Source organism: Dipodomys spectabilis, unplaced genomic scaffold, assembly GCF_019054845.1.
Source record: "Dipodomys spectabilis isolate Male_0828 unplaced genomic scaffold, ASM1905484v1 ptg000089l, whole genome shotgun sequence".
Lineage (NCBI taxonomy): Eukaryota > Metazoa > Chordata > Mammalia > Rodentia > Heteromyidae > Dipodomys > Dipodomys spectabilis.
In genome coordinates, this window is record NW_024870766.1 from 18304318 (window position 1) to 18328556 (window position 24239).

Consider the following 24239-nt stretch of genomic DNA (forward strand, 5'->3'; position numbering starts at 1 on the left):
AAATAATATGTATTGTTATTTTTTTATTCTCCCACTTAGAATTTCCAAGGACTACTTATTATGGAACACCAAGATTTGGTGCAATTGTGCTTCCCCTCCCCCACTTCTCTCATACACACACACACACACACACACACACACTTTTTTTCTGCCCCAAAGGATTAACGCTATACTTTCACATTTTTTTTTAACATTATTATGCCTAATTAAATAGTGCTAATGGCTAGGTCATATAGTGTTGTATGGTTGCATGATTTTGTTTCCTTTCTTGCTCAATTTTCTGTTTTCCCTGGAGTGGACTGTATTGTTTTCAATTGTACTGTTCATTAATTTTCTTAATTTCCTGCCAGATGTGTATATACTCAAAAACATTTGTCACATCTTGTGTCATGTGTCACATCTTTTCTCTTTGGAAATGTCTTATATGTCTTTGAACTCTTGTTCTACAGGATCCAGCTGACCTCTAGCTCTGCTCAAACATGGCTAGGCCAGGCTCTAATCACTACCCTGATAGAAATGTTAGTTAAAAACATCTTTTTTGATGTGATCTCTTAGAGAGTGTAGAGAATGAAGATGCCTATGTGCTTCAACATTTAGAGGCCAAGAGAAGAAGGCAAAGGCATCAAGTTTCTGAAAAGACCTGGCCATGGAAGGACCAACAGATGGTGTCTTAAAGTCAGGGGAGAAAATCTTGCACATGGACCTTCTTTGCATGGCGGCTTATATCATTGAGCCAAGCCTCTTCTCTCTTAATTGATTAAGTTAGGCCCTGAATAATATCCCTTTTGATTAATTCAAACCAACTGCTTTGGGACCTTAATTCATCTGTAAAATCCCTTCACCTCTGGCATATTCTATTGTCTAGAAGCAAGTCATAGTTACTACTCACACACAGGAGGATTATACAAGACTTGGATACATCGCAGGGGACAAGAAGCAGAGGTTACCCTAGAGTCTGCTTGCTACAGAGGGCTAAATTGAACTGGGAAGGGTAATGACATTGGACAGAGAAGTGACAACTGCCAAGGAATTTCCTTGAGTAGTTGAGAGAAAATGGGATGGAGCAGGCAGGGCTAGAGGTGGAGAATATTATCAGCACCTCGTACACATGGCTTCTTCTTTCCATGTTTCCCTTCAGAAGCACCCAGTGTCTTCTGTGCTCTGTGCTCAAAGAGGCAGTTATGTTTCTTGCTGGCTTCCTCACATTGACCCTATATCCAGTCTTGCTAAGTTTCTTCCAAAAGTCTAGTAGACAATTCCCATCTGGTGTCGTCTCTTTCCCCACTTCATTTTTTAATTAAGCTTAAAAATAATTGTTAAAAGCTAAAAAAAAAAGTGTGATAAAATACACATATCATAAAGTTTACTCTTTGATCTCTTTTACAAACATGATTCTGTAATTTCAAATGTAGTCATATTCTTGTATAACCAGTTCTAAAACTTTTTCATCTTACAAAAGCTGTCCATTCCTTTGGCGTAGTTGCTGGCCATTACCATTTTTCTTTCTGTTTCTACAAATTGTGGTTATTTTAGATGCTTCATAAACTGGCATTAGCCAGTAGCTTCTTCTTACAACTGGTTTATTTCACTTAGGTGTGTGTCGGAATTTTATTCCTTTTAAAACTAATTTAAAATTTAAAAGAATTTCTGGCTGGGAATGTGGCTTAGTAAAGTATTTGTTCTAGCAAGTACAAGGTCCTGGATTCAATCCCTAGTACAGAAAAATAAATAAACAAAACTTAAGTTTCTTAGTTCTTTTTGTGCTCATGAGTCCACTCTCCCTTGAACCATTATTTTGGTGGATTTTCCAGAAGGAGAAAGAAGCATGTGTATCCATTCTAGTCTTCAAAAAAGAACTAATATACTATTTGTGAAACGTGAAAGGTGTTTGAGGATATACTCTTTTGATGCTTAAAAAAAAAGCTCCTTAACTTTGCCAGACCCTCTGTCAGAAGGTAGAATGAAAAATGAATTTGCTTTTAGTCTTTATCTAAACAAAGAAAAGCTAGTTCTTTGATGGAAGCAAAAACAAGTTCCTTCTAGAAAGTTCTTTTCTCAGCATGAGTATAAGCTCTTCTCTAAGAAGAGCTGATTCCCAGACCTGCACATCACCTTGGCATGTGATGGAAATGCAAATTCTTGGGCCTTGTATCACATACCTCATGGATCTGAAAATTGGGACAGGGCAGTGCACCTTCAACCTTACCACCAGGGATTCACTGGTCTTCTAGAGGCAATTCTCCAAAGCTGCATGACATGTTGTGAGGTGCCTATACTACCTATAGCACTGATGTTTAGGACTTTTCTCTGCTGAAGAGAAAGGCCCTGTCAGGGATCTAAACTACCAAGGGTCTTCCTCATTCCGCACCCCAATGGCTGGTCACACTGAATGACCTTTGTTCAAGCAACCTATAGGATGGGCAAGACCACCTAATCGGCTTGGATTTGTGGAGAATATCAATTAAATACATCAAAACTGAGGTCAATGCTGAAATTTTTAAAAGAGCACGTAAAACAGACTGATGAGCTCAATGAGTTTACAAATACAGTTTCAGTGGATTTCTTGCACCAGAAAGACTTGATCAGGATACATCTAAACTATTGATAGGAAGTGCTACATGACTAATTGATCATAGTTACTATTCTGGGTTGTAAAGCTGGGCCAAACTATGTCCTTGCTGCTGTTTTGTTTTGGCAGATGCATATAGGCAACTTGCTATCTCTGTCCAGTATCTGTTCAATTTGCCTCTGTGAAAACAAATTTGGTAGCATTTTTATTTCATTTCAACATGGGTTCTTTTACAATTGCTTCTAGACAGATTCTCTGGGAAACTGGCGCAAATTGCTTTGTAAATCAACCACCAAAGAATCAATATCAGTGATGCTGTTTTAAAGAACTCTAGATAACCAGTCCCTCTGAGGCACTGTCACTGCACTCTGAGGTTCAAAAGCAAATTTTCTGAAAATGAAAGCAAAGGAAAGCACACAATATTACCAAAAAGGTTAGGGAAGAAAAGCCAGAACATGATCTGAGAAGTACATGTTCTGAGAACAATGCTAACATAATGAGAATATCTGGATCAAGCTTGACTTTTTCAGGTCATGGTTATTGATTTAGGAATTGAAGCAAATAAAATTATTATCTGAGATCTGTTTACAAAGATGTTTTGAATCCAGCATATCACCCTTTAATGTTTTACTATTACAAATTTTTACTATTACAAATGTTTTACTATTACAAATCTCCCAGGATAGGGAAGACCAATAAATCACCTACCCTAATTACATACTTTGTGCTAGAGTCACTTCTACGTTTCCAAAGAACTGAGTCCAACCTCCAGCACTGTGGTTGAGGGCAGACAGACACCTATTATGCCTCCTATAACAAATCTGCAAAAAGAAATAAATTAATTTGGAAACACAAGATGTAGGATGATAGTTTAAGATGTGGCTGTCACTAACGTTTGGAAGAGCAGTGGCTTCTTTTTTTTGTCAGTTCTGGAGACAAGCTGTTCAACATCATGGCAGACACTGGTAATTGACCCCTGATGATCCTTAAGTGTGTCTGTTAAAAAAAATTACATTCCCAAGCTTTCTTATTTTTTTTTTTTTTGGGTCCGGTCGTGGGGCCTGAACTCTGGGCCTGGGAGCTGTCCCTCAGCTCTTCAGCTCAAGGCTAGCACTCTACCACTTGAGCCACAGCGCCACTTCCGGCTTTTTTCTTTTTGCTTAAGTGGTGCTAAGGAATCGAACCCAGGGCCTCATGCATGCAAGGCAAGCGCTCTACCACTGAGCCACCTTCCCAGCCCCTAAGCTTTCTTAATAGCCACATGATTCAGCTAATATTGCTGTGTCACAAATTACCCCAAAATTTAGAGCTCAAGACAATCATTTTATTATGTGACTTTGCAGACAAGGACTCTGGATAGGGCATTCATCACAGAACTAGCTTGACTTCTACCTTTTGCTGTTGGTCAGATTGCTCACCAGCCCATTCCTATTCAAGGGGGGAGAAAATAAGCCTTCAGCTCCTGATGGGGAGTGGCATTTGGGATGGGAGATACTGTTGCTGTCATCTTTAGAAAGTGCAGTGTGTCACACTATGGGTGTGACCATGTTGGCTAAACTCTAGCTGAGAATAGAGGACCAATTGGTGGCTTAAGAACATCTCTTGAAGTGTTCTTAAAGGGTGTGAGTTGGGGGAAGAGTAGGTTTCCTTCTCATTTTTACTTTCCCCTTAGCAGATCTATGGAGTAAGATGGCTGGACCACAAACTGAGGATTACAGAGCAATGAACTTGAAGGAACTTGGTTCCCAGATGACCGTGCAGCACCTACTTTATATGAATTGTCTACCGGATATTACAGAGAAATCAAATTTCATTTAGGGAGAACAATGGAAGGAGTGATGTCAATGAAGATGTATTATAAGCTGATTTGCTGAATTAAAACCTCTTTGTACAACTACTTAAATAAAAACAGTGGCCTGAAAATAAAATACAATAAATGAAGCCATATGATGCAAATACATCATAGACTATTGGATTGGTAAAACATAGTAACAACTATTGTGGTAGAGAGTGTGACTACTATTGTGTTCTCAATTGTTTTCTTATAAGGATCACTATACTTTATATATATAAAAATGCTTGACAGTTACTTTAATTAGTAACAATAGTTTGTTATTTTTATTATGAAGTTGGTAAGAAACCAGAAAAATACATTCACCCATGGGGTAAGTACAAGATGCACCATAAACTGATGTGTGAGATGCATCTCTCTGATCCCTGGTTTTTTGAATTTCCTGAAGCATATCTTTTCTCTTTTAAGGGGAAAGATAAACCAGAATAAGGAAACACACACACACACAACAAAGGCAAATAAAACAAACAAAAAGGTGAACAAGTGAGCTTGCACTTGACCTGTAGGACATGAAGCATAAATGGCATATGTGTGTATAAATGGCATTTCAATGGCAAAAGACACAACTTTTTTTCTACTTCAGATTTGTAAACATTTGCAGAATGAGCCTCATTTCAAAGTCTAAATTGGTCATTCTATTTCTCTCTATATTGAAGCACTGACATTTTGGGAGATGTCATTAGAAATCACTTCAAGAATAGGGAAAGGTTGTTGTTTTTTTTTAATATACGCAAAATACGAATCAGGCTAATAAAGTCTTTTGGCTTTGAGAACACGACATTTTAGCAGAATTGCACCCTCCTGGGTGCAGGGGATCGCCTAACTTCGGTCCGTGCCTCCCGGCGGACGGTGCCTTTGTCTCAGTACATAGCAGTAAGTGCCCTCAGGCGGAGCACGGGGTAGCGTCAGCAGGGCAACGCATAATACACAGAACGCGTAAGGCAAGGCTAGAGAAAAATGCGATGAAAGAAAACGATGCCACAAAAGATGGGATTTCTTGGTGGTGCAAAAAGAACCAGTACCGCTCGTAAGACTTGGAACAAAAGACATCGCCCCCATTCATCAATGTAACTAGGTCCTGGGAAGCAAAGAGCACGCCTCTCCGGGGCCGAGGCTGGAGTCTGGGGTGAATGGAGGGTGGATCAATGGCAGACAGGTGGACGACCCGGCGGCCCGGCGGCCCGGGCTCGTGGCGGAACGCCACCGGTCCCCCACGTGCCTCGCCCCGCAGCCCGGGGAGCCCCGGGTGTGCGGTGCCCGCCCGCGGGGTTGCCATGGTTTCCGGGGGCCACGTGACGCGGGGGCGGGGCGCGGCGGGGAAGGGGGAGGGAGGCGCGGCCGCGGCGCGCGCGGGAGGAGCCGGAGATGCTGCCAGCCCTCCCCGGGCCGCGCTCTCTCAGCTGCCCGCCGCGCCGCACGGAGCAGCCGCGCGCCGGGAGCCGCGGGCCGGGCCAGCCGGGCCGCCGGGGCCCAGTGCGCCGCGCTCGTCGCCAGTAGCGCCGTCTGCGCGGTGGGCGCCGCTTCCCAGGCCGGACCCGGGTGGAACGAGGGCGGTGCGCAGGCGGCCCGCCGCGGGAGAGGCAGGATGAGCATCGAGATCCCCGCGGGGCTGACGGAGCTGCTGCAGGGCTTCACGGTGGAGGTGCTGAGGCACCAGCCCGCGGACTTGCTGGAGTTCGCGCTGCAGCACTTCACGCGCCTGCAGCAGGAGAACGAGCGCCGGGGCGCCGCGTTCTGCGGCCGCGAGCATGGCAGGACCTGGGGGGACGCGGCCGCCGCCGCCGCCGCCGCCGGGGGCGGCACCCCCAGCAAGGGGGTCAACTTCGCCGAGGAGCCCATGCGCTCCGACTCCGAGGACGGCGAGGAGGAGGAGGAGGCGGGGGCCGCCGACGCCGGGGCGTTCAACGGTGAGGTCGGGACCCCGCCCCGCGCCCCTGCCCCGGAACCCCCCGCCGCCCCCCTCCCCGCTGCACTCCGCGGGGCGCCCGAGCCCCGCAGCCTCCCTCCCTCCCCACCTCTCCCCGCGTCCTCCGCCTTCCCTGCCTCCCCGCGGAGGGTGCCCACCCCCTCAGCATCCATTTCTGTCGCTCCCACTCGCCCACCTTCCCACCCCGCTCTCCTGTCGTGCCCTCCCCTGCCTTCCCCTCCTCTGAGATAGGAGAGAGATGGAAAGCTTAGGGGGCCGCTTCCCTTGGTGTCCCATCGGCACCCCCATTCTTCCCAGGCCGGTTTGGGGTGGGATCTGCGGGGAGGAACAACTTTCCCTGCGGTTGGAGCTATTCCCCCGGGAGGATGCCATTGTACCCTCCCGCGAAGGGGGCCGGCCGGCCCGCTGCCTCGGCGTCCTCATTCAGCTCTGCAGTTTATTAATGGAGCGGCCAGAGGGGCGGGGGGCGGGGGGCGGGGGGGAAGCCAAGAGTGTCAGATTGTATCGTCTTTTCTGTGGTCAGGATGGTAGATTCACCAAAAGGGGCGTGAAATCGGCCTCACTGGGGGGTAAAACACCATTTCTGGCAAGAGCTGTGACATTCTTGGAAACAGTAATTTATTATTTTCCCATTTACCAAAGACTGTGTCGGGATGGTATTTTTGGACACCAACAAAGGATCTTATTTAGCCTGCCACCCATGGGGTCTTTGGATGGAGGAAACAGGCTAGAGGTATAGAAAAGACATCTTGCACGATTTGGTGCTTTTTCTCCATCCCCCCCCCCCCCCCCAAGTGTGTGAAAAACACCGTAGGAAGTTTGTTAGTTGTCTTCAGATGGAAAACCAGTGAGTAATTGTAAGGACTGTGCCAGACACTGAAGCTGGAAAGAATGAATGGGGGACAAAAAGGAATTTTCTCAAATAGCTCCTTTTGGCAGGTCCCACCCCTTGTGCTTACAACCCCCTTTCCCTTCCACAAAAAGAAGACACGGGCGTTTACAGCCTCTTGTATTTACACAGCATGGCTAAATCCCCTTTATTATGGTATCCCAAGCTAAAATGCCCTGGTGTCTGACTGTTTTCTCTTTGTGGTGTGAGGAAAGCCTATATGCAGCATTGCACCAGCGTTTATTTATTCATGCTCCTTACAGTTTTTGTGCTTTCATACAATGAAAACATCTTAAAGTGTCATTGGATTTCCTTGTTTCCCTTCCTAGGAAGATATTTCATTCCTTTGCAGAATTAATTGCATGCTGAAATGGGTAATGAAGCGAATGAAATTTGTTGGCTTGTCTGAAACAATCACAAAAACCCTGGAAATGAGTGATCCATGAAGAGAAGAGGGAAATGTGTTACTTAAGATTTTAATTTTGGACTCTTTAGTGTTTCTAAGATAGGCTAATTGTTCTTTTTTTTTTCAAAAAAACAAACAAAAAATAATTACATGTTTTCTGACTAGAACCGAGAAAGATAAAAGAATACATCTTTTGCAGAGATGAGAAGGAGAAACCAATAATGGATGACACAGGAAGGGCAGTGGCATCTTCTATTTCTTTTATGCTCCTGACACACGTGTGCACACACAGGCATGCCCATACAAACATACACACACCAAGGGGAAAAAAGCACACATTTCCTAAACTGGAGGAAGCTAATAACTAAAGGGCTTGATAAAGAACCTGTATATGTCCTGTATAATATAATTGTTAATAGGACTAAAATATTTTGCTTGTATAATGCTTCTGCAGTGCTTTGCCTTGACCATCCTACTTTCTCCTTATCACAGTGCATGATGCACAGAAGAGAGGTAATGTTCATTTTATAATGAACCATTAAGGAGCAGGGATATTTTATATGGCTTTATGTCCTTCAAGGTACTTTTACTGCAAAAAATTACTCAATGTGAGTTATTTAATATATACTTTTAACTGGTTGCTCTATTTATACCTCAGCCCTATTCTCAAAGACTTAAAAACTTAAAAAAATTATTTTGGTGTTGGTACTGGGGCTTGAACTCAGGGCTAGAAGCTTTCCCTTAGCTTTTGTGTTCAAGCCTGGCAATCTACCACTTGAACCCCAACACCACTTCCAGCTTTTTGTTGGTTAATTGGAGATAGGAGTCTCGACAGTCTGTTTTAACCAGGTTGGTTTCCAACTAGAATCCTCAAATTCCAGGCTCCTGAGTAGAAATGATTACATGTGTCTGGATGACTTGATTTTTTTTTTTATTGCAACCAAATACAGTTGGATCATCAGCACACATATATGGACACATGTATATCTCAAACTGCAAAGATAGTATTGCCTTCCACTAATTGCAATGCCTTAATTAATTGTCAAAGTAAATTATGTTGACTTACAGTTTGAAAACACTTAATTGTAGGTTATAAAGTGTTTGGCAGATTTCTTTGTGATGGATCAGATAGTAAAAACTTTAAACTTTGTGGGGAATCACATGGTTTCCATCACTTTTTTTTTTCTTGCCAGTCCTGGGCCTTAAACTCAAGGCCTGGGAACTGTTCCCGAGCTTCTTCTGCTCAAGGCTGGCACTCTACCACTTGAGCCACAGCCCCACTTCTGGCTTTTTCTGTTTATATGGTATTAAGGAATTGAACCCAGGGCTTCATGCTGTACCACTAAGCCACATCCCCAGCCTTCCATCAGATTTTTTTTTTTTTTTTTTTTTTGGTCGGTCATGGGGCTTGAACTCTGGGCTTGGGCACTGTCCCTCAGCTCTTCAGCTCAAGGCGAGCGCTCTACCACTTGAGCTACAGCGCCACTTCCGGTTTTCTGGTGGTTTATTGGAGATCGGAGTCTCACGGTCTCTCCTGCCCGGGCTGGCTTTGAACCGCGATCCTCAGATCTCAGCCTCCTGAGTAGCTAGGATTACAGGCGTGAACCACCAGCGCCCGGCTCCATCACATTTTTTTTAAAGCAGCCCTTTAAACATAAACTCCTTTCTGGAGGTTGAAGTTGTACAAAGCTGACTGCCACCAAGTACAGTTAGAGTTGGGAAAAAAGTCAATGGAGTACTATCAGAGGAGAAAGAACATACCAGAAATAAACCTAAGAAATATAAACCTATCAGTTTAATGTTTACTTCCAGAAAAATGCCAAAGAAAATTGCCAGACTCTGGGTAGTTCTCCTGGCATAGGAAATAATCCATGTTGGAAGACAAGTCAATTTGCTGTGACACATCACAGCTGGTCAACAATATGTAAATTTTCTCATGCATTTCCAAGAAGTTTGATTCAGAAAAGAACATCACCTGATACCGTTCTTGGAGAACTTTTTGAAATAGGCTGGGTGGAATGGATCTTCTCTCTCTCTCTCTCTCTTTTCCTCTTCCTCCTCCTTTATCTTCCTCTTCCTCCTCCTCCTCTTTTTTTCTCCTCCTTTTTCCTCCTTCTCCTCCTCCTCTTCTTCCTCTTCCTCCTCTTTTAAAATCAGTAGATACCTGAGATTTTTCTGAGGCCCATGGTTTCCTGACTATACTTTGAACAAACATTGAGCACTAGATAGTGGTGCTTCTAATGTCTCTGTATCCTAATAATAGTATTCAAAAAACCCTGCCATTTTTGACATTTTCTGTGTGTTAGGAATGTCTCAATGCTTAATGTCATTATCCCAGCTCCATGAGAAAGGAGAGGCTGCCATTTGTACAGTTTGTCATAGTGAAACAAATAGGCCTCACTTCACCCCTGTCCTTTTGACTACCAGGTTTATCTGCAAGGGGCTGTGTGACTTGTACTAAACCTGTCAAGCCCTCCTTGAGACTCTTAATGTATTTTATCTTTGCAGCTTTGGAAAAGAAACTTGCCCAAGGTCATACACAGAACTAGTAGACTAGCAGAGCCTGGTTTTTCACCTTGGTCTCACCTTGAAGCCCAAGACCACTGGGAGTTCTTAAATTTGTTCCATGGGCTCACTGGCAGGTCAGATTTTCCCACTATTGGTAATGGTTTGCCTTGTTGGTTCATGTCTTGTTCCATGGCTCCCTTTAGTAATAAGTGATGGGATTTGTTATTGGTTGGTAGTAAAAGGCAATTTTTTGATCATGAACCTGGTTCCCATTTACTCACATAAGGATCAAGTCTATGATCTTGATGTCATATTATGGTGATTTAATTAAGCCAAGCATCATTTAACACAATCTGGAAAATTCTGATCTGGTCTAGAGTTCAATGACTTTTGAAGGTCATGTGGCATGCCAGACATGGCAATAAACCTAATAATCAGTTGGGTGAAGGTGGTCTTTACTACCTCTCCCCTTTCCAAAGGATCCTTTCCTCTGTCAGTATCTTTTCCTGTTCTTCCCTATTTTCAATTTGTAAGATCAGATTATTACTTTCTGCATACTATCAATTAATTCTGGCTTTTAGGCAACCTTCGGGATGTTAGAATGAGAGTAGCTTTTGGTGGCCCTCTCCTGGGAAACTATTAAGGCTGATAGAAGCCAGTGTAATGGTAAGCTCTTGGCATCTGCTCTGCTTCTCTTTCTCAGCCTATAGGAAGCAAATAAAGCTTGCATGTTACTTCCAGAAGAACAGTTTTTCTAAGCCTAGAACTTATTGAAAGACTTTACAGTGGATCAAAGAGTTGGATTGCTACTTATTTGGAAATACAATCTATAATAGTTAATAGTTTTATTTATAAGCTCTTGTGTTGTTCAGAATTTTAATTGTCAGAACTGAAGTAAATACAATTTAAATTAGCCTGAAGAACTGATTTGATAAAATGAAAATACCAAGTACACAGGAACATATGCAGAACCATCAGTATAATAGAGAAGAAAATTAACTGCTTTAATAAAACATAGCGAAGAACTACTTTTCTACATTGTGGAAGATCTAGAATCCAAAGTAGATACAGGAGCCAGAAATGTGGAACCATATTGTTTCAAACAGGTCTATCAGTGTCAGTGTCTCTTCCGTACTCAGTCCTAGTCATGTCAAGTGTGTGGAAGAACCTTCCCTACCCTCAACTTCTACAACTTAAAGGAAATGCGGAAAATTTTACAAGGTATATAATTAAGATCATGCAGAATATCAAAACATTTGAGCTTGTAGTTATGGTAGATGGAATAAGAGAATTAGAGCTATTGATCATGAGACACCTTGGGTTACAGGAGAGTTGAGAAGAATGTTCAGCATGCTTCTGAAGGAGTTTTCTTAGGACATTATGAGCAAATACTCTATATCTTCCAGACACTGAATTAGAAGGGCTATGTTTTACTTTAACTTGCATAAAAGTCAGAAGTGTGTCTGAAATAGTTTTAGTGGTATCTAAAATGAGGCAGCAAAAACTGTAGGATAATAAACAGACCAGCTTCCTCGGACAGAATACAGGTGGAAATGTCCGTAACTGTTTCAATTCTTTTACCTATTGAACTCATGATCTAACTGATAGCAGGAGATTGTAAAGAGAGGGCTGGTTTAAAGACTTGCTGTGTTGGCTGTTGGTTGGCGTTGCCTCCAGATGCTCTTTAGTAGGAGCCTGCATTCTCCCTGTGGCCAGTACAGGTTATGAGACAAGACAGTCAGCTGTGTTAGCACTGGCTCATGTAGACTAAAGACTTGTATTTTAGCAGTTACAGTTATCTTCTACAACTGACTGAAAGTTAGGATACTGTTTTAAATATACATTATCAACCTCTCAAATACATTTAATTGGTCAAAAATAGTCATTAAAAGCCGTTTAAAACATGAACTTTAATTCCAGATGCTTCTTTTGTACAGGAAGGTTTGTTCTAGACCCATTGATGTGTTGCTGTGCTCTAACTTCTTGTCTCATAAAGGGATAAGTGGGTAAATGTGTGAGGTCCTTTGGACAGTATGCATATCAAGCACGGATTACACATTAAATAATTTAGTTGATAGTAACTGTTCTTGTAGAAAAGCAGTTTCACTGTGTTGTGTAGAAGTGAATCTAGGCTTTGTACCTTCAGGAGAGTTGAAGTAGAAAATTGGTTTATACTGTAGTTTCACTTCAATGTATGTTGTATAGTAATAAATGCCACATTCTTTTGACTTAAAATTTATAGCCCAGAACTCCAGGATTTTATAATTAAGTCTTTGATGATGTCTTTGGCCATTAGAGATTGCTTGATAGCTTTAAATCCTGAAATGGATTACATCACTCCCAACAATGGTAAACTGTTGAAGTCATTATTTCTGTTGTGAACATGACTTCATGGTTTTATAGGTGTAGAAAATACTCCAAGTTAGACGGTAGTTGTGGCTTTCAGTACATAATTTAGTCAGTTAAGTTGGGATATCAAAGAACTTGAAATAGTGTCTTTGCTTTCCCACTCCTATCCATCTAGTACTTTCTGCTTCTGGAAAAGGGGGCGAAGGGAGAAAAACAAGTTAAGGGCATCTGTGAAAGGGAGAAAGAGAAGGACAATCCACTGGAATTTGGAAAGTGTTTGCAGCTCCTTTGGGCACACTGTAAACTCACCTAAACAAAACTGAGGTTAGAGTTTCTCTTTTTCTTTTTTTAACCTAGGTTAGAAATCAAACTCTGCAGCTATTACTTCACCTAAGACAGTGAGAAGCTTTTCATTGGTGGTTGCAGTAGCAAGTGATGTGCCCTGTCCTGGAAGAACAGGAGTCAATATCCAGTGGTTATTTATCATTACAGATCACATTGTGTGGCTTCCTGAAAATTCCCAGCTGTCAAGATTTTGTTCACAGCTGTGCTGGAAAAAACAAGCATGCTTCTTTTTCAACCATGCAACTATCAGCAGGAGTCCACTGGATCTGTCAATTAGGAGTCTATTTATGACTCCTTACAAAAGTCATTTATCTGCAACAGTAGAGGTAGTGAGGACCCGGGGTGAAGGTTGAGGGTTGATGGAGTATTTCAAGGGAAGGGATTTGCTGCATGGTCCAGGTTAGGTTTCCAGAGTCACAGCACAGGAAGGGAGCTGAGATTTGAAACCTGGGACAGCCTGTAGGGAGAAGAAAGAAATGAAAAGTGGATAGCAGGATGCCGTGCTTTTTCACTTCCTGTGTGTTTACTGAGAGGTAATTCCTTCCCTTTTTTTTTTTCACTATTTTCTTTTTGTTGTTTTTTGGTACTGTGATTTGAAGTCAAAGCTTCATGCCTTCCTTCTAGGCTGGTCCTTTGTTATTTAAGATACCCCCTACCCCTTTTTACTTTAATTATTTTTCCAGGTAGAGCTTCCTGATTATGATCAGAGTTAACCTTGGACCATAGATTTCCTCTCTTATTTCTTCTTCATAGTTGGGATCACAGGCAGGGTGATACAACAGCTATGTGTTACCATATCTGGCTTATTGATTGAAATGGAGTCTCACTAACTTCTTTGCCCTAGCTAGCTAGCCTTGATCCTCCTGATATCTTGGGATTATAGGTGTAAGCTATTATACTCAGGCTTTCTCTTTCTTTCTTTCTTTCCTTCTTTCTCTCTTTCTTACTCTCCCTCCATCTTTCTTTCTTCTTTCTTCTCCCCCTTTCTTCCTTCCTTCCTTCCCCCTCTCTTTCTTTCTCCCTTCCTTCTTTCTGTCTTTTTCTCTCTCTCTCTTTTTTCTTTCTCGTGCCAGCACGGTGGCTTGAACTATTTTGGCTTTTTTGCTCTTGTCTAGCACACTAACTCTTGAGCTATACCTCCAGGCTGGCATTTTACTAGATACTTAGAGATGGAGTCTTTCAGATTTTTCTGCTTGGACCAGCTTTGAACTTCAGTGCTCTAGTTCCCTATTACAAGCATGAGCCACTGGCAACTGGCTCTCATTCTTTTTTAAGGCAAAAGAAATGAGTATTCATATAAGTTACTCTCTATATTTAAGGAGCACTCCTTTTTCTGGAGATTGTTCCAGCAGTCCTATATATGATTTGTTTTGTTGAGTAGGGATGAAGCAGGTGAGTCACAGGTTCCTCACCTAAATTTAGTAGGTCTTAGCCTTGTATTTTTAGTCTGCATAAAACTATCAGGAGTATTTGGGGTGGCGTTTGTTATCTTACATATTATGAATTCTTGAATCAAGTCTGGGCTGAAGAAAAGTACTTTTGTACACTACCTTCAGAATTTCCATTGTTTTGCCCTTTGATGTTTGTTCAGTGCAGTGAAGCCTCATATGATACTGTTTTTTTCCTTTAAATTTTATTATTAAGTAGTTACACTAAGAGGTTACAGTTCATAAGTTAGTTTCTAAGTACAATGAATCCTGATCAATATCACCTCTTCTATCCACCCCCCCTTTTCCCCACCTCCTATCCCTAAACTATTTTTATATCAGTTGCTTAAGAAGACGCAGTGGAGCTGACTGCTCATAGTTCATACCTATAATTCTAGCTACTTAGGAGGCTAAGATCTGGAGGATTACAGGTCCAGGTCGGCTGATGCAGAAAATTCTGTGGAATTCTATTTCTGAAATGCTGGACCAGAGGCATGGCTCAAGTGGTAGAGTGCCAACTCTTAGCAAGCAGTTTAGCAAGTGCTAGGCCCCTGAGTCCAAGTCCTGATACCAGCCCACGAGAGCGAGAGACAGAGAGAGAGAGAGAGATTAGGTCCTGCTCTTGTCCTGTGCAGTCTTAGCCAGACTCTTAGCTGTCAACACAAAATCCACGGTGAAAGTCACTGTAGTGCCCACCAACATTTTATGGGAACAAATTTTGTATCTCAGAAATTCAAATGACTCAGACTGTTCCATTATGTAATTATTTTGTGGAAAGAATTTGAGCTAAGATTTTCAGGTCATGGCTTACACGAAAACAAAACAATATAAAAAAATCAGAAATATAAACACAGTTGGTGCAACATTTATAAATGTCTCAGCAATAGATTCTGCCATGTGTAGCTTAATATGTTTGGAAACCAAAAAAATTTATTCCAGTTGCTGCTGTTTAAAAAACGTTGCTTAATTTGAAAAATAAAAAAGACAAAAGGTCAAAATATAAACACATGTCCCACATAAAAATGAAGCCAAGAAGATACAGTTACTCTGTATCCGCTTGGCTGGGGATTGACATTGTTTAATTTACATTAGCTGTTCCAAGACAAAACAGTTCATGGGAGTGATATTGAGGGAAGATTTTTTGGAAGGAGAGAAGAAGAAATCTTCCATTTATTTCAATACATTTTAGACCCCAGAAGCATCTTTTCAAAAGGTCATGACTGAGGTGTTTCAGAATGGAACAGCTGAAATCTAATGTTTGTTAAATGGTGTCTTTTAATTTAATAATAACTGTTGTTAACATTTTGGGTTGTCTATTAAGTTTCTGATGCTGAAAAAGGCTCATTGCACACACGCCATTTAGTTCTCTCCCCCACCCCTGTAAGTGGTGGAGTCAGGAATCGAACATGGCAGTCAGTTTCTCAGACCTGTTTATTTCTCAGGACACCCTTCTTAGCAAAATGCACTCTGGTCGAGTATATTCCTAGTATGTCTTTTGTAAATTTTGCACATGTACCAGTGTATTTATTGTGCAGTTAAGAGGGCTTCCCAGCATGTGAAAAGGAAGCAGTAAAAAGTTATTGTAGGGCTGGATGTAGCTCAGTGGTAAAGTACTTATCTAGCAAGTGCAGTGCTCTAGGTTTGATCCCCAGTACCAAAAGAGAAAAGACAAAAAAAAATAGTTAAAAAAAACCCTGAAAACAGCAGTTGTAGACTAGCTCTTGTCTCTTCTCTAGACTTACAGGATTGCCCTGTGTACTGCCTCAAGGTAGGTAAACTCCATTGTGGTACTACAACGCCAAATTATACAACTTAAGGTAGAACTCTGTTAGCTGTGTAAGGTAGCTGTGATCAGGTTTGGTTTCCAGATTTAAACTAATGAATTATGAAGGACCTGCGTGGAGGCAGGATTCTGCGTGTGTGTGTGTGTGTGTGTGTGTGTGTGTGTGTGTGTGTGTGTGTGTACTCCAAGGTAAATGTTTGATTCCACAGAAGTCAGGTGGACTATAAAAGGAAATCCTGTCCTAAAAGAAGGATTTAGGAGGGTGTGAGTCTGATCAAGGTACACTGTGTGCATACTTGGACATGTCAAAATAAAACACTTCTGCACAATCAATGGATGCAAATAAAGTCAGCTTTTAAAAAAGAAGGAACTAGGAAATAAAAATCATGTCACTTCAGTTAGAAAGAGACAGACTTTTCCTTTTAAATCTGTATTCCTGTGTGTATGTTCAACTCTGGCTGAGATGGTAGAGTTTTGGGTTTAGATCATTTGGAGATGAGACCAAGAGAATGGTATGTTGCAGGTGTTAATCTTTAAAGTGTCGGAATATCAGCCAAAATGAGAAGAAAGTTGATACTTTAAACATGATGAAAAGTAGGTTTTTAAAAAAATCCTCTAAAGGATAAAATCACAATTTGTAAGGTAGATGACATGGTGGTAAATTGATACAAGTAGATAGTCTTGTCTAAGTTACTCTCTTGATACTGAATGCCAGGTTCTCTCTTTTACCAAACCCCATTCTCTCTCCCAAGGTTAGTTTCAGAGGTTCTTGCCAGTTTCCCTCAGTGATACTGATAGTGATGATATGGTAGGGTGGGTATACCTTAAGCACTGGAAGGAGTGCAGATCATGTCTCACTGTAGATAGCAAAACCATTCACACACACATACACACACACACACACACACACACACACACACGCCACGCGCACGTGCGCGCACACATGTACACTCCCTCCCCAAGGTTTTTTTTTTTTTTTTTTTTTTTTTTTTTTTTTTTTTTTTTTTTTTGTTTTTAATTTAATTTTATTTTATTTGTGAACATACTGTACAGAGGAGTTACAGTTACATGGGCAGGATAATGTGTACATTTCTTACCAAGCATTGCAGCCTCCTCCTTTGTTTATCCTTCACATCCCTTCCCAGCCTCCCCCCTCCCCCCCTAATCCCAATCCTTCTCCTTCCTCCCTCCCCCCAGCCCCCCCCCCCCCCCCCACCAACATTGTAAAGTTCGTTTTGGACATGACAACTTGTACTTCTCATTGTTGCAACAGGTCCACCTGTATCCTTAAACAACTGGTTTTTCCCCATCTCCTCCACAAGTTATACTGACATCAAATATAGTGAAAGCAAGGGTTATACTGTGGGGGAGGGACATACAAAGCAACAAAGAGGTAATCTTATAAATGTGTTAGAAACACATGCATGAAAGAAAAAAACATTAAAATACACATCTAAGGGTTCATTTTCCTGACATCACATTATCTGACCTTTTCCGCTTGACTCATACATACACTAGATATTACAAATAAGGGAAACCATGGGACCTACGTTTCTTTGGGCCTGGCTTACTTCACTTAATATAATTTTTTCCAAGTTTTTCCATTTCCTAACAAATGGGGCAATGTCATTCTTTCTGATGGAGGCATAGAATTCCATTGTGTATATATACCACATTTTCTTGATCCATTCATCTACTGAGGGGCATCTGGGTTGGTTCCATATCTTAGCTATGGTAAATAATGCTGCAATAAACATAGTTGTGCTGGTAGCTTTAGTGTGGTCTTGTTTGTAAACATTAGGGTAAATGCCCAAAAGTGGGATTGCTGGGTCATAGGGGAGCTCTATGTGGAGTCTTTTGAGGAACCTCCATACTGCTTTCCAAAGTGGTTGAACAAGTTTACATTCCCACCAACAATGAATTAAGGTTCCTTTCTGTCCACATCCCCTCCAGCATCTGTTGTTGTTAGAGTTCTTGATTTTTGCCGTTCTAACTGGAGTGAGGTGATATCTCAATGTTGTTTTGATTTGCATTTCTTTTATGGCTAGGGATGTTGAACATTTCTTCATGTGTCTATTGGCCATCCTTCTTTCTTCTTCAGAGAAGTTTCTCTTTAAGTCTTTCGCCCACTTATTTATTGGGCAGTTGTTTCTTTGAGGATTTGTTGTTGGGGGGTTTAATTTTTTGAGTTCCAAGTATATTTTAGATATGAGACCCTTGTCCGTTGTATGGCTAGTAAAGATCTTCTCCCAATCCGTGGGCTTTCTATTGATCTTGCTAGCTATGTCATTTGCCCTGCAGAAGCTCTGCAACTTTATGCAATCCCATTTGTCCAACCTTTCTTTGATTTGTTGTGTTTCCAGGTCTCTATTCAGAAAATTTCGGCCTGAGCCAAGGAGACCTAGGGTTTCTCCTATTCCATCCTGTAATGTTTTCAGAGTGTCTGCTTTGAGTTCAAGGTCTTTGATCCATTTGGAGTTGATTCTGGTGCAGGGTGATATATAAGGATCTAGCTTAAGTTTTCTACATGTAGTTAACCAATTTTGCCAGCACCATTTACTGAAGAGGTTGTCTTTCTTCCATTCTATTGTTTTAGCTCCCTTATCGAAGATTAGATGGCTATAGGTCTGTGGGTTCATTTCTGGGTTTTCAATTCTATTCCATTGGTCCTGAGGTCTGTTCTTATGCCAATACCAAGCTGTTTTGATTACTATGGCTTTATAGTAGAGTTTGAAGTTTGGTATTGATATTCCTCCAGCAGTGTTCTTTCCATTCAGGAGCGTTTTTGCTATTCGGGGTCTTTTATTGTTCCATATGAATTTTTGGATTGCCTCTTCTATTTCCTTGAAGAATGAGGGTGGAATTTTGATAGGTATTGCGTTGAATTTGTAGATAGCCTTGGGAAGTATTGCCATTTTCACGATGTTAATCTTTCCAATCCAGGAGCATGGGAGGTTTTGCCATTTTTTAAGTTCTGTGTTGATTTCCTTTTTCAAGATTTTAAAGTTTTCATCATAGAGGTCCTTCACTTCTTTAGTTAAGTTAATTCCTAGGTATTTTATTTTTTGTGGGGCTATTACAAATGGAGTTGCTTTCCTAATTTCAGCCACACTTTTCTCATTGTTGGCATACAGAAAAGCCATTGATTTTTGGGGGTTAATTTTATAACCTGCTACTTTGCCGAAGTTTTGAATCAGCTTGAGTAATTTGCCTCCCCAAGGTTTTCATGTGTGTGGTCACTTCACTTTGCCAGTAGTGGTGCTCAAATATTTTTTAAAATTATAAGTCAATTAAATACTAAATGTCTAATGGGAAATGTGAATATGAATGTAAAATGGCTAAAATCTTTAGACTCAAATACTTTAAATAGGCTCCTAATACTAGTCTCCTAATAATCTTATATGTTAATGACGCACTTTTAATACATTTTAATGAAATATTTTAGTCTGTTTTGAGTTCAGTCTCATAGATTGAGACTTCATTTTATCTTAAAAAAGGCATTTTTGTCTCTGGGCCTGACATTGGATCATTGTACAAATAAATGCAGAGGACACAATGCATGGATTTTGTCTTGCCTGTGAAGATTTCACATTCTGGTGACAGTTGACATTAGGACCCCACCTGAACCCCTTCCATTTACCTGAACTCGGCTAAATCTCTCCCTTTCTTGGGCATCCTGCCATCTTGTACCTGACTACATTCTTCCCTGTATGGCACAAGTCCTGGCCACCTTTCCCAGCCCTCTTGCTCTTTGGAGCCCTCTGCTTTTCCTCTAACTCTAGTATAAACTTCCCTGTGTAATATTCATATTGAAGAGTTCATCCTCTTCCCGCATCCCTTTACTTAGGTGTTCTACAGGCAGCTCCAGATACTTTTGTCTTATATTGTGAATGTGTTACCTTCTGCCTCATTTTTTTCTGCACACTCATTTCATTCTTGAGAGCTTATTTAGAGGTTCTAGCAGGGGAGCGCAGCTACTCTTATACCCTTGACCCAAGACCAGTCCTTCTCTATGGAGGATGGCTATCCTCTTAGACCAAGCATGCAGCTTTGGGAGGGATGCAAATGGAGTGGTGAGGGAGGAAGGGGACACCCGCCTAGCCAGCAGATCAGCCTAATCAATCCTGGCAGTCAGTGCGGTTACATGTCGCAGCCAGATCACCCTCACATCCATCATTTTATTATTTTATTGTTGTAGCCAGATCGCCTTCACATCCATCATTTTATTATTTTGTTGTTGTGCCTCCACTAATTTGCTAAATGTAGTCATTAGAGACCCCTTTCTCCTGCCTCATAATTTTTACACTTGGTAGTTGACTGTTAGGAAAACACACACACACACATACACACACTCACACACAGATTGCTTGGGCTGAGAGTGTAGCTCAGTGGTAGAGCACTTGTCTTGCATGTGTAAAAACCTGGGTTTGTCCCCAGTGCTGAATAATGCTTTTAGTTGTTGAACATTTGAGTGTAGTGACATGAAAAATCTGAAGTAGTAGCACATACTTTAAAAAACTATGATTTTGCTTCAGCATGGACTTGGGTTTGAATCCTGGCTCTGCCATTTTGAACTCCTGGGAGGTTGAGTGAATTGTTTATGTATAGTGCTTACTTCTCTCATTTCCAGAATAGGAGTAGTGATAGTACAGATCCCAGAAGATTCAAAGAAATGAGCTAACAGTGTTCAGGATGCACTAAGCACTATTCCTGGGGTCATTCAAATGAACAGCCAGTTTTACAAGTCAGTGACAATAGAAGCCTTAAAAAAAAGAAACTTAGAAATGTAAGAAGCCAAAGATTGCTTGCAAGGCCTGCAAATAGTACTTTTAAAAGATTTATCAATGAAAATGTAAAAGTGGAGTCTTTTAATTTTTTTATCTGTCTCAATTTCTAAAAAAACCCTGTGGTCCAGAGCTCAAGCCCTCCTTTATTGCACTTGAAGCTCTAAGTAAATGGTCTCCTTTTTTTTTTTTTGAAGTAAAGAAACAATGAGGTAAAGCTTTGCTTTATTTTTAACATGGTCTTGTCCCTTCAGAATAAATATTAAGCTTGTAGGATAAATAAGTGTGTGTGTGTGTGTGTGAGAAAGAGAGACAGAGAGAGAGAGAGCTCTAAGCTTATAGTCTTATTTAAGCTTTAACAAGTAATTTTTAAACCACTTAGAACTGAGTAGGTAGGAGCACTGAAAATAGTTGTTTATTTAAATAAGACAGATGCTTGTAGCAAAAAATGTGCATATGTGCCTGAAATACAAATTAATTGGAAAAAATTAGTTGCAGTAAATGGATAGCTTGCTGCCACTTCTTCATGTCATAATATTTATAGAGGTAAGCTCATGGTGAGACAGATTCGTAGCTTCATTCTACATTAGCTTGTTTTAAATTTTATTCCTAAAAGCCACTCTTTGTTCAACTACAAATTGCTGACATCACAATATACTTCTAGAACGGAAAAAAAGACCTTGTGGAGGTTTGCTTTTATACCAAAAATCACAAGTCTAATTTTTAAAAAATTGACCAACAACACCAACTCAACAAGACAAAGAAGACTTTTGGTTCATAATAATTAATTATAATATTTACCTTATAGTTCCTTTTAAAAATAGTCAGAAAGGTGTTTTCATGTTTTAATTTTAACAAGAACTCATTTTTAAAAACAATACGTTGGGGCTGGGAAGATGGCTCAAGTGGTAGAGCACTAGCCTTGAGCTGAAGAGCTGAGGGACAACGCCCAGGCCCAGAGTTCAGGTCCCACGACTGGACCCAAAATATAAAAAATAAAAAAAATAAAAATAAAAACAATACTTTGTGAAAAAGAATTTAGAGGCACATTTAACATTCAAATGCAATGTGAACGAATCTTGTTGAGTTGAGTAACTGAAGTGAGAGATTTTTACAGTCAAAAGTAGAGCTGATTTTTTTTTCTCTTTAAAATTCTGGGGTGCCCAATATACATAGAGAAAAAGAGACTAAAGAATATTTATGAATGCCATCCCCCTGGTTCTAACTAATTTTAGCATTATAGTACCCTTCAGATTTTTTTTTCAATACCACATACAGGGTACTTGATACATAAATATTTTCCTTGCATAGTTTTGTATTAGTGCTACTTAGGCATTTCCCCATTAATTACAAATAGTGCTATTATTAATATATTCCAAGTTTACATCAGTCACACATGCATGAAAGCATCTTTTATGTAAATTACTGTCCTTCACCAAGTATTTAAGGTGTTAGATTGATTCATGTAGCTCTAGTTTATATATAACCTGTTTAAATAAACACTTTAAAAATTCTTTAGTGAATATTTTGGTTGTTCCCAATCTCTTCTTGTTATAGTATTGTAGAGGACTATTAGGGTGTGTGTGTGTGTGTGTGTTTGAGTGTGTGCATGTGTGTGTGTGTATTTGTGTTCATATATGATACAGATATTCTGTAGCTTTTGAAAGCATTTTCAAGGTATGGTCTGAAGATCCCTGGAGAGTATTTATCTTTCACACCCAGACTTTCTTAGTGTCTCCATAGGATGAAGATAATAATTACCATGATAATGTTTATATGTATAGTTTTCTCTTATGCTCTCAGATGTATGCAGTGGAGTTTGCAAAGGGCGCACATTCTTTGATACTGTGAAAGACCAAATGCAGAAGCAGATATGATAGCCTAACTCCAAGCTGTCATATTAGATATGGAAAAATATAAAACTAAGTCATTTTAAGTTTTACTAAATTTTGTTTCTTTTCGAATATATTGCTTTCTATCAAAAGCATACTTATAATGTCATTTTTGCTGTTTTAAATTACTTTTTTAATTTTAATTTTCATTGTGAAAATACTGTACAGAGGGGTTACAATTACATGCGCAAGATAATGAGTATATTTCTTATCAAGCATTGTAGCCTCCTCCTTTGTTTCCCCTTCCCATCCCTTCCCATCCTCCCCTCGTTCCCCCACCTCATCCTCCCCCCCCACCAAAGTTGTAAAGTTCGTTTTTCCACATAACGACTTGTACATCTCATTGTTGCAATGGATCCACCTGTATCCCTATTTAAACAATTTGTTTTTTCACTTCCCCTCCACAAATTATACTAATCTTAAATACAGTGAAAGCAGGGGTTATACCATGAGAGAGGGACATACAAAGCAACAAAGAAATAATCTTATAAATGTGTTAGAAACAATCACCTGAAAGAAAAAAACATTTGAATACATATCTTAGGGTTCATCTCCCTAACATCAACTTATCTGACCTTTTCTGCTTGACTCAGACATATACTAGTTATTGCAAATAAGGGAAACCATGGGACCTAAGTTTCTTTGGGCCTGGCTTACTTCACTTAATATAATTTTTTCCAAGTCTTTCTATTTCCTAACAAATGGGGCAATGTCATTCTTTCTGATGGAGGCATAGAATTCCATAGTGTATATATGTTTTACATTACTTTTAACTTCTAATATAATACATATTAGTGGATATACTCAAATAAGCAAAAATTTTTGGTGCCAGTCCTGGGGCTTAAACTCAGGTCCTGAGTGCTATTACTGAACTCTTTTGATCGAGGCTAGCACCCAACCACTTGAGCCACAATTCCATTTCTGGCTTTTTGATCATAAGTGTCTCATGGACTTTATTACCTGGGCTGGCTTTGAACCACATTCAGCCTCCTGAGTAGCTAGGATTACAAGCATGTGCTACCAGTGCCCAGCAGTTTCTAGGAACGTAACACAAGGAAGTCAAGGTGTTTTGAGGACTGAGGCTCCTGGGTCTGTTTCTGAGCATGGATTGGCTGCTGGTAGGGCCACCATCTCTGACTTCAGCTCACATTGTTGTGTCTGCTCAACAGTGTGGCACCTGTTTGTGTTCTCAGCAGATATGCAAGTTATTGGTTCTTCAAGATAGCATTGGATACAAAAAAACATCACATAGTACATTAAAAACAACAACAACAAAGAAAGACTTCTTGTGTCCATATCTTGGGTTCATTTCACTTAGCATCATCTTATATGGTCCTATGTACATAGCTTTTGAGCTTTTCTGCGCATCTGATAAAATTATCCTAGATGTATACTAATTATTGCAAATAAGGGAAACCATGGGACCTATATATCTTTTGTCTGGCTTACTTGTTTCTTTTGTATGTTCTTCCCCCTATGGTATATCCCCTGTTGTCACTGCACTTGAT

At 40.6% G+C, this 24239-nt stretch overlaps 1 protein-coding gene across 1 annotated transcript in view; it reads left to right on the forward strand.

The window, feature by feature from the left end:
* The first annotated feature begins 5865 nt into the window (after positions 1-5865).
* Prkar2b (protein kinase cAMP-dependent type II regulatory subunit beta) overlaps positions 5866-24239 on the forward strand; it is an 85372-nt gene continuing 66998 nt past the window's right edge. The window contains exon 1 of the mRNA XM_042684728.1: positions 5866-6328. Coding sequence (XP_042540662.1) covers positions 6007-6328 — 322 coding nt within the window. The 5' untranslated portion in view covers positions 5866-6006. The remainder of the gene's footprint in view (positions 6329-24239) is intronic.